The 13,954-nt window shown below is 52.5% G+C and overlaps 1 protein-coding gene across 3 annotated transcripts in view; it reads left to right on the top strand.

The window, feature by feature from the left end:
* Positions 1-13,954, top strand: part of LAMA5 (laminin subunit alpha 5) — a 66,274-nt gene that overhangs the window by 30,426 nt on the left and 21,894 nt on the right. For all 3 annotated transcript variants that reach the window (XM_087819215.1, XM_087819214.1, XM_087819216.1), the window contains exons 7-23: positions 2,702-2,817; positions 3,248-3,366; positions 3,496-3,586; positions 3,800-3,934; positions 4,051-4,110; positions 10,497-10,640; positions 10,730-10,867; positions 10,957-11,091; positions 11,181-11,315; positions 11,395-11,532; positions 12,023-12,075; positions 12,292-12,397; positions 12,503-12,555; positions 12,651-12,756; positions 13,220-13,319; positions 13,479-13,635; positions 13,767-13,905. In XM_087819215.1, the coding sequence (XP_087675341.1) occupies positions 2,702-2,817; positions 3,248-3,366; positions 3,496-3,586; positions 3,800-3,934; positions 4,051-4,110; positions 10,497-10,640; positions 10,730-10,867; positions 10,957-11,091; positions 11,181-11,315; positions 11,395-11,532; positions 12,023-12,075; positions 12,292-12,397; positions 12,503-12,555; positions 12,651-12,756; positions 13,220-13,319; positions 13,479-13,635; positions 13,767-13,905 (1,925 nt within the window). The remainder of the gene's footprint in view (positions 1-2,701; positions 2,818-3,247; positions 3,367-3,495; positions 3,587-3,799; positions 3,935-4,050; positions 4,111-10,496; positions 10,641-10,729; positions 10,868-10,956; positions 11,092-11,180; positions 11,316-11,394; positions 11,533-12,022; positions 12,076-12,291; positions 12,398-12,502; positions 12,556-12,650; positions 12,757-13,219; positions 13,320-13,478; positions 13,636-13,766; positions 13,906-13,954) is intronic.

Below are 13,954 nucleotides of genomic sequence, written 5' to 3'. Positions count from 1 at the left end.
TTTGCCCACTGGGGTGACGTTGGCATCTACCCTGACTCACCGGCACCTGGGTGTGGATGCGCTCAGCTCACCCTGCAGGGCACAGGGCTGCACATAGTCCCCAGGACCAGAGACTCCAGCACCCTGCACACATGTGTCCCCACACATCAGCCTGCCCTGTCCTCCCTGAACCCATCTACTGCCACCTCTGCCTTTCCTCCGGGGAGTCCTCTGCCCTCCCGCTGGCTCGTCTTCACACCTTTACCCCCGTCACCTCCTGCTTTAGCCCCACCTGCACCCTCTGTCCCGCCTCAGGCACCGCCACCTGCACCGCTGGGAGCTGGCTGCTGCCTGGCTCTGTGCAGACCTCCCCCTCCTTCCCGCCCTGGGCTGGGAAGGGCTGCCGCGGCTGCTGTAACAGACACCACGGACAGTGCGTCACCCCTCAGCCTAGGCGTTGCCGGGGGCCACTTCCTGGGCCACAGAGGCATCTTATCACCGAGTGGGGACATGGTGGGCCGAAGGGGCGGGGACCTCTCCGGGGTTCTTTTCTTTTTTCATTTCTTAAATATATCCTTATTGATTTCAGGGGGAAGGATAGAGAGAGAAATATCGATGAGAGAGAGAGAGACATTGATCAGCTGCCTCCTGCATGCTCCCTACTGGGGATCGAGCCCACAACCAGGGCTTGTGCCCTGACCGGGAATCAAACCTCAGTCTCCTGGATCCTAGATTGATGCTCAAATGTTGAGCTGGCCGGGCTCTGGGGTTCTTTTATAAGGACACTAATCCCATGAATGAGGGCTCTACCCTCATGACCCAATCATCCCCCATAGATCCCAATGGCTGTCACCAGGGGTTAGATTCCACATGTGAATTTGGGGGGGACACAGTCTGTGGCAACTGGTGAGTCCCCTACATGTCTTTCCCAGTTCTGTTTGTCATCGTCTGAAATGGCTGTTTTGCTCTGACTCTTGGACGGAGTTTTAGCTGACTGTAGAATCCTGGTTGAAGCCACACCTCTCAGCACTTCAGAGATGTTAGCTCACAGTCTCTTGCGTCTATGGATGCTCGGGAGAGTCCTTCACCATGCACACTGTTGCCTGGGCATCTTCTGGAAGTTTCTGTGATCTTCTTGGTGCTCTGCAGTCCATTCTGCTGTGTCAAGGGGTGGACATGTTTTCTCTGGCTCAGGACTCACGCTTTTTAAAAAAGTGTCTTACAGTTTTTATTGTTTATTTATTTATTTTTTTTGGAGAGAGAGAGAAAAACATCAATCAGCTGCCTCCGCACATGCCCTGACAGGATCAAACCCGCAACCTGGGTATGTGCCCTGACTAGGAATAAAACCCACCACCTTTTGGTGCACGGGCGACTCTCCAACCAACCGAGCCACAGTGGCCGGCCTGGACACGTGCTTTTGAATCTGAGAAGAAGACTCTTCATTAATGCAAGACCACCCTTGGCTGTCAGCGCTCTGCCTGTTGGGTCCCTTGTATGTTCCTTTCTCTTTCTGGAATTTGGGTTGTGGTTTCCTTTTGTCTCATGACATCTGAATTCTCACCTCTGTTTTCTGAGCTGTCTTCCAAATGCTTCTTCCACTCAGAGTCTCTCTTCAGCTGTGTCTGACCTGCTGCGCAACCCAGCCATTGAGTGTTAAGTGCAGTAATTTTATTTTTCATTTATAGAAGTTCTGACTGGTTCTTTTGTCACATCCATTTTTCATGGCATTTTGTTTTTCATGAAGTTTTCGCTTCCTTAGGTTATAACCTTTAACACCTTTCTTTTATGGTTTTTGCCCGCTTGCTCCATGGAGTTCTGGGGTTGAGTCCCATGTCTGCTGTGATGGCCGACCCCTCTCCCCTGACACCAGCGTGCCCTGGATTGGGAAGAAGCCTCCAGAGTGACTTTGCAAGGGTTTTTGCCAAACACGCCAGGGTATCACCAGCCTGGCTCCCTTTTGTGTGAATTCCTTAGCCTAGAGTGCCCTGACCGTGTCAATTATTGAAAAAGCTGTCTAACAGCAGCTGTAGCCTGTCGTTCCAGATCCAACACAGACGGGACCCCTGTGTTTGCCTATGTGTGGCAGGTTATCCTGATCTTGTCCACGGAGGCCCTCCCGGTGTCCCTGAACTCTGAGGGACAGCAGTGTTGGCTCCCCAGGCCTTGCGACCCTTGTGGGGACCGGGCTGTGGGATTGGAGCTCTTGGCCATGCACAGCGCCAGCCCAGGACCTGGGAACACAGCCCAGCATGGGGCCCATCCCGGCCCCCACCTTGGTGGATATGTAGCCTGGGCTGGGTGGGGCTTTGGCATGGGCACCTGTGCAGTAGGTGGCCACAACCTCAGTTCCCAGCTGCAGTCAGCTGTCCCCGCTGAGCCACCAGGAGCTGCTCTCCAGGACAGCAGGCAGGGTTCCAGCCATCCGACTGCTGTCCTCTCCCAGCTAGAAGAGGAAGCAGGCCTTGGCCACCTGCCTCTGGGGAGGTGCCCTGGACACATAAGGGCATCTGGCTGAGCTCAGGGCTGCCTGCTGAGCAAGACCTAGGCCTCGGGTCTTGCCCTGGTGGGGATGGCATAGACCCAGAACTCAGTCTTCCAGGCTGACCACTCATTGCCCTGCCCCTGGCCCACACACCAAAACTGTCCTTGCACCTCTGCTTCCACCCGTCCCTTTGCGTCCGTGGGGGGTCTGAGCCCCGCTGTGCCCATTGTACTACAGGCTGCAGTGCGCCTGCCAGCACAACACATGCGGGGGCTCCTGTGAGCGCTGCTGCCCTGGCTTCAACCAGCAGCCATGGAAGCCGGCCACACCTGAGAACGCCAACGAGTGTCAGTGTGAGTGCCCCCACGTACACACATGCTTTTGCACAAGTTCATACATGCACATGTGCTCACATACGATTACACACTGGCAGCGCTCACTCTTACACGCACACACAATGTTCATGGATATATTTGCGCGCACACACTTACATGTGGTGCGTGCATGGGTACACGTTTACACGCATGTACAGCACATGCACACACTTGTGCACACATTTGTACAACACTTGCACTGCACACAGGTGCTCACACATTTGTGTGCAGGCACATACAACATTCACATGCATGCTCACAGCTGCACTCATAGCTTACACAGTGCACATGCACACACATGCACATGTGTGTTATTGGCCACACCTGGGGTCATCCATGGTTTTGGGGATGACCCCAGGTGGGGTCATGGGGGGCCTGTTGACAGCTGGGAACCTGCCCTTCCTTCCAGTTTGCAACTGCCATGGCCATGCAGACGACTGCTACTATGACCCTGAGGTTGACCGGCACAATGCCAGCCAGAACCAGGACAGCATCTACCAGGGTGGGGGCGTGTGCATCGACTGCCAGGTGGGTGGAGCTCAGACCTGTGTGGGGCTGCGAGGACACCTCAGCACTCGGGGTGGGCAGGACTGGGGTGCTGTTGGGTGACTCGGCTGGGTGGACGTCCTGGACTCAGTGGCCCTGCACCGTCCCCAGCATCACACCACTGGCATCAACTGTGAGCGCTGCCTGCCTGGCTTCTACCGTGCCCCAGACCAGCCCCTGGACTCACCCCACACCTGCCTTCGTGAGTGGGGCGTCCTGGGGACAGGCGGCCAGGAGCAGGGTCTGCCCGGGTGGGGTGTCCCAGAGTCTCCACCTCCCTATATCCCCAGCACCCTCCACTGCTCTGGGAGGCCTGGCTCTCCTCCCACTGCCCAGACTGGGGAGGCGGAGACTGCTCGTCCTGGGCCTGATAGCCCTGGACTTGGGGTCTCATAACTCCCCGGCCCCCACCCAGGCTGCAACTGTGAGTCCAACTTCACAGACGGGACGTGTGAAGACCTGACTGGCCGCTGCTACTGCCGACTCAACTTCACAGGGGAGCAGTGCGAGGCCTGTGCAGCAGGCTTCACTGGCTTCCCAAGCTGCCACCGTGAGGCACTGGCCTGGGGGCGGGGACCCTGGGGGATCCCTCTTATCCTGCGTGCCCCATCCCCCCTCCCCCATATGCTGAGCCAACCTGGCTGACATGCGTATCTCCTCCCCCAGCCATTTCCTTCCCCCACAACAACTCCGTGGCCCAGGTACAGCAGGCTGGAGAGATTGTGAGTAAGTGTCCCAAGGTTCCCCTGGGTCCTGCCCTGGGTCCCCCTGGCACAGTGCGGCAGGAGAGAGAGGATATTCATTTTAGTCACCTTAATTTTGGTTCTTTTCATTTTATGAGAATAATACATATTCACGCTAGAAAGCTGTCAAAAACCTAAGTAAGCATAACATTGAAGCAGTTACCCAGCGTTGCAGCCCCACAAATAACCCCTCTCTTGCTGCGGGACCTCGCATGGCACACACACTGGCTTTTACGCACACGGATGTGTGCTCTGCACTCCATTTCATATTTGTGTTTCCCACCCACCACAGTCCTGTAAACATGTCTCTTCTTGTTCTACGTTACACAAAAAGATGAAGCATTTATTTATTTTTAAATGTTTTTATTGATTTTTAGAGAGGAAGAGAGAGAGATAAATAGGAACATTGATCGGCTGCCTCCTGCACGCCCCCTACTGGGGATCGAGCCCGAAAGCTGGGCATGTGCCCTGACTGGGCATGTGTCCTGCCCGCGATCTCCTGGCCCATGGGTTGACACTCAACCACTGAGCCACACTGGCCAGGTGAGGTGTAGCATTTATTGAACCAACTCCCAATTGCTGAAAATTTAGGTTCTTTCCAATTTTCTTTTTTTTTCTTTTTTTAATTTTTTTTTAATCCTCACCTGAGGATATTTTTCCATAGCTTTTCAGAGAGAGTGGGAGAGAGAGAGAAACATCGATGTGAGAGAGACATCGATGAGCTGCCTCCATACTCACCCCAACTGGGGCCAGGGATTGAGCCTGCAACTGAGGTATGTGCCCTCGGCTGGAATCGAACCCGAGACCCTTCAGTTCATGGGCCGACACTATCCACTCTGCCAAGCAGGGTAGGGCCCAATTTTCTTTTTTAAAATAATGCTCCAGTAAAACACCTTTGCAGCTCAAGTTTCCCATAAAGTCTTAGTTCTTCCCTAGAAAGATGTCCCAGAGGAGGCTCTGCCCAGGCTTGGCGGGCACATGCTGGCACTCGCGGGCCCGTGGGCTGCCAACCCGCTCTCAGGATAAAAGTCTACCAGTGTCAGTTGCCACACATTAAATCAAGTCACCGTTTTCAGGACACAGCAAGGTTTATTATGGTCAGCCTGGTTCTTACCCACGGGGAGACATACTTCTCGGACCTGTCTTCTGGTTGATAACATGTCACAGTCTAATCGGCAGGTGCCTTCCTTTCATAACAGGACATGTCTTAGCCATTGCAAATAATGCTGTAGCGAACACAGGGATTCAGATATCTTTTTTAGTTAGTGTTTTTGCTTTTTTTGGATAAATACCCAGAAATGGGATTGCTGGATCATAAAGCAGCTCCATATTTAATGTTTTGAGGAACCTCCATGCCATTTTCCACAGCGGCTGCCCCAGCAGTGTGCTAGGGCTCCCCTTTCTCCACACCCTCACCAGCACTTGTCATTTGTGGGTTTGTCGATGGAGCCTTTCTGGCAGGTGTGAGGTGATATCTCATTGTGGCTTTTTTTTTTTTTTTTAAATATATCTTCATTGATTTCAGAGAGAGGAAAGGAGAGGGAGAGAGAGAGAGAAACGTCAATGATGACTCACTGGTCGAGCCCACAACCCGGGCATGTGCCCTGACCGGGGATCGAACCCCGATCACCTGGATCCCAGGTCAATGCTCGACTGCTGAGCCACGCCTGCCGGGCTCATGTGGCTTTAATTTGCATCTCTGATGATTAGTGACGTTGAGCATCTTTTCATGCCTCTTGGCCACCTATATGTCCTCTTTGGGGAAGTGTCTATTCAGGTCCTCTGCCCTTTTTTTAATTGGATTGTTTGGGGGGGTTTTTTATGTTAAGTTGTATGAGTTCTTTATATATTTTGGATATTAGCCCCTTATTGAATATATCAGTTGCAAATATCTTCTCCAATTCAGTAGGTTCCCACGCAAGCAGCATTACACTTTAATCTGTGAATTACACAGCAAATCCTCTAACGCCTTTCCCAGCATGCACCCTCCACTGACTGTAAACGCTTCATTAGTGAGACTGGTTGAAAGATTTCTCGTTTGTGCCATTTGCTTTGGTTTGTAATTCACCTTGGAAAATGATTCACACTTCGTCACGCTCCATATCAGCTTTACCATTGCAGGAATTTTCGGGAAGTTTGATGGGACTTTACACACCACCTGGTCCCAAGCCCTGCCTTTCAGCGGCGACCTTAGCTTACGGCCCCCACCTCTCCTGTGCCCTCGCGTCTGTTCCCACCTCGCCTTAGCTCCGTGCTGGTTATTCACGTGCTCCCAGCAAGTGTTTATGTCATATGGATTTTGTTGTTGGTAAACCTCACCCAAGGATATTTTTCCATTGCTTTTCAGAGAGAGTAGAAGGGAGGGAAGGAGGGAGGGAGAGAAACATCAACGAGAGAGACACATTGATCGGTTGCCTCCTGCAGGCGCCCCAACTTGGGCCAGGGATTGAGCCTGCGACCCAGGTATGTGCCCGTGACTGGGAATCAAACCCTCAACCCTTTGGTGCTCGGGCCAATGCTCTAACCACTGAGCCACACTGGCCAGGTCTGTCATTTGGATTTTTAAATGTATTTGCACAAAGTTATACACAGCATTCTGTCCTGATTTTTAAATTGCCTTTCATTCCTATTGTCCATTTTCATTTTTTTAAAATTTATCTTTATTGTTGAGAGTATTACAGATGTCCCCTTCCCCCCCACCATTGATCCCCTCTACTTTGCATCCGCCCCACCCCCAGGCCCTCCCCATACTATTGTCTGTGTCCGTGGGTTATGCATTTATCCATATAATTTCTTTGCTTTATCCCTCCCCACCCACTCTCCCCTCCCCGCCTTCCCTCTGACAGCCCTCAGTCTGTTCCATGCTTCTCTGTCTCTGGATCTATTTTGTTCATCAGTTTATTTTGTTTATTAGATTCCACATATGAGTGAGGTCATGTGGTTGTTTTTCTCTGCCTGGCTTATTTTGCTCAGTATAACACTCTCCAGGTCCCTCCAGGCTGTCCCAAAGGATACGAGATCCTTCTTCTTTACAGCCGCGTAGTATCCCTGGTGTGAATGTCCCACAGCTTTTTATCCATCACCTACTGATGGGCACCTGGGCTGTTCCCAGATCTTAGCTGTTGTAAACTGCGCTGCTATGAACATAGGGGAACATAAGTTCTTTCTGACTGGCATTTTGGGTTCGTTAGGATATATTCCTAGAAGTGGGATCACTGGGTCAAATGGCAGGTCAATTTTTAATTCTTCGAGGAAACTCCATACAGTTTCCCACAGTGGCTGCCCCAGTCCACTCCCACCAGCAGTGCACCAGGTTCCCCTTCCCCACACCCTCGCCAGCACATGTTCTTCGCTGATTTGTTGATGGAGCCATTCTGACAGGTGTGAGGTGACACCTCATTGTGGTTTTAATTTGCATCTCTGATTATTAGCGACCTTGAGCATTTTTTCATGTGTCTCTTGGCATCTGTGTGTCCTCTTTGGAGAAGTGTCTATTCAGGTCCTTTGCCCATTTCTTAATTGGATTGTTTGATTTCCTTTTGTTAAGTTGTATGAGTTCCTTATATATTTTGGATATTAACCCCTCATCAGATGGATCATTGGCAAATATGTTCTCCCACACAGTGGGCTCCCTTTTTGTTTAGTTGATGGTTTCCTTTGCTGTGCAGAAGCTTTTAATTTTGATGCAGTCCCATTGGTTTGCTTTCTCTTTAGTTTCTTTTGCCCTAGGAGATGTATCAGCAAACATATTGCTACCAGAGGTGTCTGAGATTTTACTGCCTGCATTTTCCTCTAGGATTTTTATGGTTTTGCGACTTACATTTAAGTCTTTTGTCCATTTTGAGTTTATTCTTGTGTATGGTGTAAGTTGGTGGTCTAGTTTTATTTCTTGCATGTACCTGTCCAGTTTTCCCAGCACCATTTATTGAAGAGACTGTCTTTACTCCATTGTATGCTCCTGCTTCCTTTGTCAAATATTAATTGAGCATAATTCCTTGGGTCGATTTCTGGGGTTCTCTGTTCTGTTCCACTGATCTATGTGTCTGTTCTTGTGCCAGGACCAGGCTGTTTTGATTTCAGTGGCTTTGTAGTATCACTGGGTATCTGGTATTGTGATCCCTCCAACTTTGTTCTTCTTTCTCAAGATTGTCGTGGTGTTTGGGGTCTTTTTTGGTTCCATGTACATTTTTGAAGTGTTTGTTCTAGACCTGTGAGATATACTGTTGGTATTTTAATAGGGATTGCGTTGAATCTATAGATTGCTTTGGGGAGTAGGGACATTTTAATGATGTTAATTCTTCCAATCTGTGAACATAGTATATTTTCTTTTCTTCCTTCATTTGACCTAGCAGAAGTGCGTTGAATTTATTGGTGTTTTCAAAGGACAGCCCTAGGTTATTGTACAAGATTGTTGGTTTTTTTCTCTGCTTGTGGGGCAGGGATTTTGCTTCCTTATATAGAAATTTTGGAACTAAATTCTTTAATTCCTTCTATCTCCTTTCTTGTGGTTTATTATTGTTTTTGATAGCTTCTTGAATTATTTAGTATTTTCAGCCTCTCTAGTTGTCAACACAAAGATTTAAAGCAGTGGTTCTCAAGCAGGGGTGATTTTTGATCCATAGGAAAACATCTTAAATGTCTTTTTAGTTGATGTAACTGGGGATTCTATTGGGTAGAGGGAGGTCAGGGGTATGCAAAATATCCTACAGTGCACAGGATGGCCCCACCCCTATGATAGTTGTCTAGCCCAGAATATCAGTGGTACAAGGTTTAGAAATCTGGGCTAAAGCTATGAGTTTGCCTCAGAGTGTAGCTTTGGCTAGGTATGTCCCACGGGGTTGATTGTTGTGTTCTCGCTACTGCTTTTTTCTACATAGCCGGTTGTTTCCATTTTTATTTTCTTTTGACCCGAGTTCTTTAGAAGCATGTTTGTCATTCTTGGTGGTTTGATTTCCTTTCTGCCCTTTTTGTTGGTTCAGTCTTCATTTTACTGCATCGTTGTCAGATTCGGTAGCCTGACAATTTCTGCTTTTTGTCTTTGGGATTTGATGTTTTGTTTCTCACCCTTTTAGGTTGTTCCATGAATGTGTCACAGAAATGTGTGTTCTCTATTGAGTACAGATTTCTGTATGTGCATCTGTCCAAGCACATGTGTTAATTATACTATTTAAAACCACTCTGTCCTTGCTTGGTTTTTGTCACATTCTGAGAACACCATATTCAGTCATTCTCTCTAGGACTCTGGTTTTGCCAAACTCTCGCAATTTTAATAGTTTAGCTTTCCGTACCTCAAGACCACATTATCCTGCTCTTAGAGACTTGGGTTTGCTGCCTCTCTTGGTGGGGGTTGGTGGGGAACAAGTCCATTTTTCTCAACACACATCCCCTTTGTCTCCATTAATGCTCGTGGCTTGGGTGGCATCCCTCATCTCCATGCTCACCTTCTCTCTACCTGCCTTGAACACATTCCCTTCATGTGACTTTGTTTCCTGTCTGAGTAGTTCAAGGTGCTTCCCTTCAAGAGGACGTGACCGGATTTTCCTTCTAGAGTCAAACTGACACCTTTGGGTTTTTATCTCAGGAAAGGAGACTTGGCCTAGTATGGGGATGATGGCTGCCATCGGTTGGGGCTCTTGCCCTGAGTTGTTTCTCCCTTTCTGCTTAATTTTTCCTTTCTTGCCTTTTGCTGGGTTGAGCAACCAAGTGTGTTTTGGTTTTGGTTGATTGGTTGGTTTCCTTCTCTGAGGGTTTGTATGTTCTGGTCTGTGGTGACCCTATACTTTGGACAAATATTGAAGCATCATTTTCTCTCAGTAGCAAAAACTAAATAGTACTTATGGCCCTCATTTTATGCACAAATTAAGACTTTAGCACATTTTTTCTCCCTTCTTCCCACCCCTGGAATTATCTATAAAGACTAGAATTTTTTTTTGCTGTTATGATTCTGAGTTAGAATTTTTTGTGGTTGTGTGAATGCTCATGGTTGACTTGGTATCTGTGTCATGAATGACTAGGAGCACGTATGCAGAGTCATCCTCATTTCGTCACGTACCACTGCTTTCCCTAAACATTGACCTCCCCTTCTTGGGGTTTTTATCGTCACTTATTTGTTTAATTTTAAATTAAAAAAATATTTTTTCATTTACAGTTGACGCACAGTATTGTGTTAGTTTTGGGTATAACATAGTAGTTAGACATTTATACACCTTACGAGGTGATCTCCCCATAAGTCCAGTGCCCACCCGAATTTTGTCGTTTAGTTTACATGTGTACAGAGTAAAAGTGTAAGGAAATGAGTTTGTGGAGAAGGCGGCGTTCGGCGGCGGGCCAGGCCTGCAGGGCCCCTGAGACCCCCCCCCCAACCCCCAGGCTGCGACTGCAACGCGGGCGGCACGGAAGACAACGCCTGCCAGAAGGACCCGCAGCTGGGGCGCTGCCTGTGCAGGCCCAACTTCCAGGGCATCTACTGTGAGTTCTGTGCCCCAGGGTTCTACGGCCAGGACTGCCACCACCGTGAGTCCAGCCCTGTTCCCATCCCCGTCCCCGCGCAGACGCCGGGAGGTCGGCCCCTCTCCGACTGAGTGTGGCCTCCCCTCCCACAGCCTGCCAGTGTTCCAGCCCCGGCGTGCTGAATGGCGGCTGTGACCGGGACTCGGGCCAGTGCGCGTGCCGGGCAGGCTTTGAGGGAGCCACGTGTGACCGCTGTGCGCCTGGCTACTTCCACTTCCCGCTCTGTCAGCGTGAGCAAGGCCTCCCCGGTGGGCAGGGGTGGCCCGGGCCCGGGGTCCTGCCTGCCCGCTCAGCACTCCCGTGCGCCTCTCCGCTGCAGTGTGTGGCTGCAGCACGGCAGGGACCCTGCCCGAGGGCTGCAGCGAGGCTGGCCACTGCCCGTGCCGGCCCGAGTTTGAAGGCCCTCACTGTGACCGCTGTCGCCCTGGCTACCATGGCTACCCTGACTGCCAAGGTGAGCAGCGGGCCAGGGCGGGGCAGAAGCTGGGGGTGGGTAGGAGGGCCACCACCAACGCCCACAGCCTGACCCCGTGTCCCTTGCAGCCTGTAACTGTGACCCCCAGGGGTCCGTAGACCAGCTCTGCAGTGCAGGCGGGATGTGCCGCTGCCTCCCTGGCTACACAGGTGCCACCTGCCAGGAGTGCAGCCCTGGTTTCCATGGCTTCCCCGCCTGTGCCCGTGAGTGTCCTTGCAGGAGGCAGGGAGGGTTGGTGGGTACCACCATATGTCCATGCCCACACCCTCCCTCCTCCCTCAGCCTGCCACTGCTCTGCGGATGGCTCCCTGCATGCAGCCTGTGACCCCCGCAGCGGGCAGTGCAGCTGCCGGCCCCAAGTGACAGGGCTGCGGTGTGACACATGTGTGCCTGGAACATACAACTTCCCCTACTGCGAAGGTGAGGCTGGCGCCGTATGCATGTCCTGTGCTCTGTGTGTGTTGCTCTCACACTGCACATGTCACGTGCCAGGTGTTCCTGCCACTGTCCGTGTGCTCTGTGCCCATGTGTGTGTCCATGTGGTTGTTCTCACATGCATTCACTGAGGCCTGTGTGCTGCGTGTGTCCTTGTGCCTCATTAATGTCCACGCACATCTCCATGTGGATGTGTGTTCTCATGCTATGCATGTGTCCATGAGTGTTCATGTGCTATGCACACAGTATGTATTCACACATGTGTTCATGTGCTGTGTATGCTTATTGCATGTTCATAACCATGTGCTGGGGAGGGGGGAGGGCACATGCCCTCAGGATGTGGAATCAGAGCATGGAGGTGCAAGTCTTCATGCCTATTTACACACATGGGGGCCCTGGGTCCTGCCAGGCTGGGGAAGTTCTTTGCCATCAGGGTCAATGCCCAAGTAATGACTGTGCGGGGGTCTCTCCACAGCTGGCTCCTGCCACCCTGCTGGCCTGGCCCCAGCTGATCGGGTCCTTCCTGAGGTGAGCTCAGGTCAGCCCTTGGTGGGGTTGAGACCATTGCTTCCCCAGCTTATCGGTCATTATGGAAACCTCAGGACTCATTTGTTCCCGTGGCTGGTCCTCTGTCTTCACTCTAGGGACATGCCAAAGATGGCGCAGGGTCAGGGCTCCAGGGCTAAGGGTTTGTGGATAGGAGGGTAGGGGTCCACTCTGACCCTCAGTCTCATCTTCTCCCAGACGCAGGCCCCCTGTACATGTCGGGCTAATGTGGAGGGGCCAAGCTGTGATCGCTGTAAACCTGGGTTCTGGGGACTGAGTTCCAGCAACCCCAAGGGCTGCACCCGTGAGTCTGCCCAGAGTGGATGTTGGGGGGCTGAGGGAGAATCCTGGGGAGACATGCCCTGCTGCCCCCTTCCACACTCTCAGGCCTGCTCTGCCCCTCCCCCAGGCTGTAGCTGTGACCCCAGGGGCACACTGGGTGGAGCCACTGAGTGCCAGCTGGTGAGTCTGAGGGCCAGGGTGCTGGGGGATCTGGGGACAGGTGCATTAGGACCCCTCTTCCCCCCACTAGTCCCACCTTCTCCCTCGACCCCCAGGGCAATGGCCAGTGCTTCTGCAAGCCCCATGTATGTGGCCAGACCTGCGCAGCATGCAAGGATGGCTTCTTCGGGCTGGACCAAGCCAACTACTTCGGCTGCCACAGTGAGTGCCCTTTTACTGGCGCTCAGACCACGTTGTGGGGAGGGGTGAGTCCCAGGGAGGGACAGATGAATCAAGGGCCCCAGGTGGGGCCTGGGAATGGGAGGCCCAAATGTTGGACTGGCACTCACTGAGCTGCTCCTGAATGCCTGGCCAGGCCCAAGCTGGGTGTGAGGGTTCCACCCTCAGGCCTCCTCCCCTCAGTCCTGCCCCTGGCAGACATCACCAATCAATCCCAGTTCCCTTGACCCTGAACCTGGACTCAGAACTTCCCTTGTCCAGAGTCCCAGTTGGCTTCTCAGCCCCTGTTTCTCCTAACAAGGTGGACAGAGCCCCAGGGGCCTGTGTATGAAACCAGAGCAGGTTCCTGCACAGGGGCTGTGGGAGGAGCACCAAGGCAGGGGCAGGGCAGGAAGCACTGACTTCTCTCTCTCCCTCCCTCCCTCCCTCCCTCCCTTCCTCCCAGGCTGCCGGTGTGATGTTGGTGGTGCGCTAGGCCAGGGCTGTGAACCAAGAACGGGCGCCTGCCGGTGCCGCCCCAACACTCATGGCCCCACCTGCAGCGAGTGGGTGCCCCATTCCCACTGGGCTGGGGGCAGCAGCCTAGGGGAGGAAGTTGGTCCTCTGGGTTTGTCCCTGGGGACTGGGGGTGGGGTCTGGGCAGGGCCAGTACCTGCCCAGCCCAGACAGCATGGGGACTGCCCTGACACCCCTGCTGTGGCCAGGCCGGCGCGGGACCACTACCTCCCTGACCTGCACCACCTGCGCCTAGAGCTGGAGGAGGCGGCCACGCCCGAGGGCCACACTGTGCGCTTTGGTTTCAACCCCCTTGAGTTTGAGAACTTCAGTTGGAGGGGCTATGCGCAGATGGCGCCCATCCAGGTGGGCGTGGGGACTGCCCATTCCCAGGGCTCAGCCTGAAGTGCCCAGTGGGGAGGGCAGGCCTCTGAGGCCACAGGACCAGGCTGGGAATGGCCAGGGAGGGGTGACCCCAATTTATTACATCCCCCCAGCCCAGGATTGTGGCCAGCCTGAATGTGACCTCCCCTGACCTCTTCTGGCTGGTATTCCGATATGTCAACCGAGGGCCCACAAGCGTGAGTGGTCGGGTCTCTGTGCGGGAGGAGAGCAAGTTTGCCACTTGTGCCAACTGTGAGTGCATCTGGGGGCCACTTCCATGCCCCCTCTGCTCCCCTCCCCA

This window comes from Miniopterus natalensis, chromosome 7 (genome assembly GCF_054644295.1).
Source record: "Miniopterus natalensis isolate mMinNat1 chromosome 7, mMinNat1.hap1, whole genome shotgun sequence".
In the NCBI taxonomy this organism is placed as follows: Eukaryota; Metazoa; Chordata; class Mammalia; order Chiroptera; family Miniopteridae; genus Miniopterus; species Miniopterus natalensis.
This window is presented reverse-complemented; position numbering and strand designations above follow the sequence as displayed.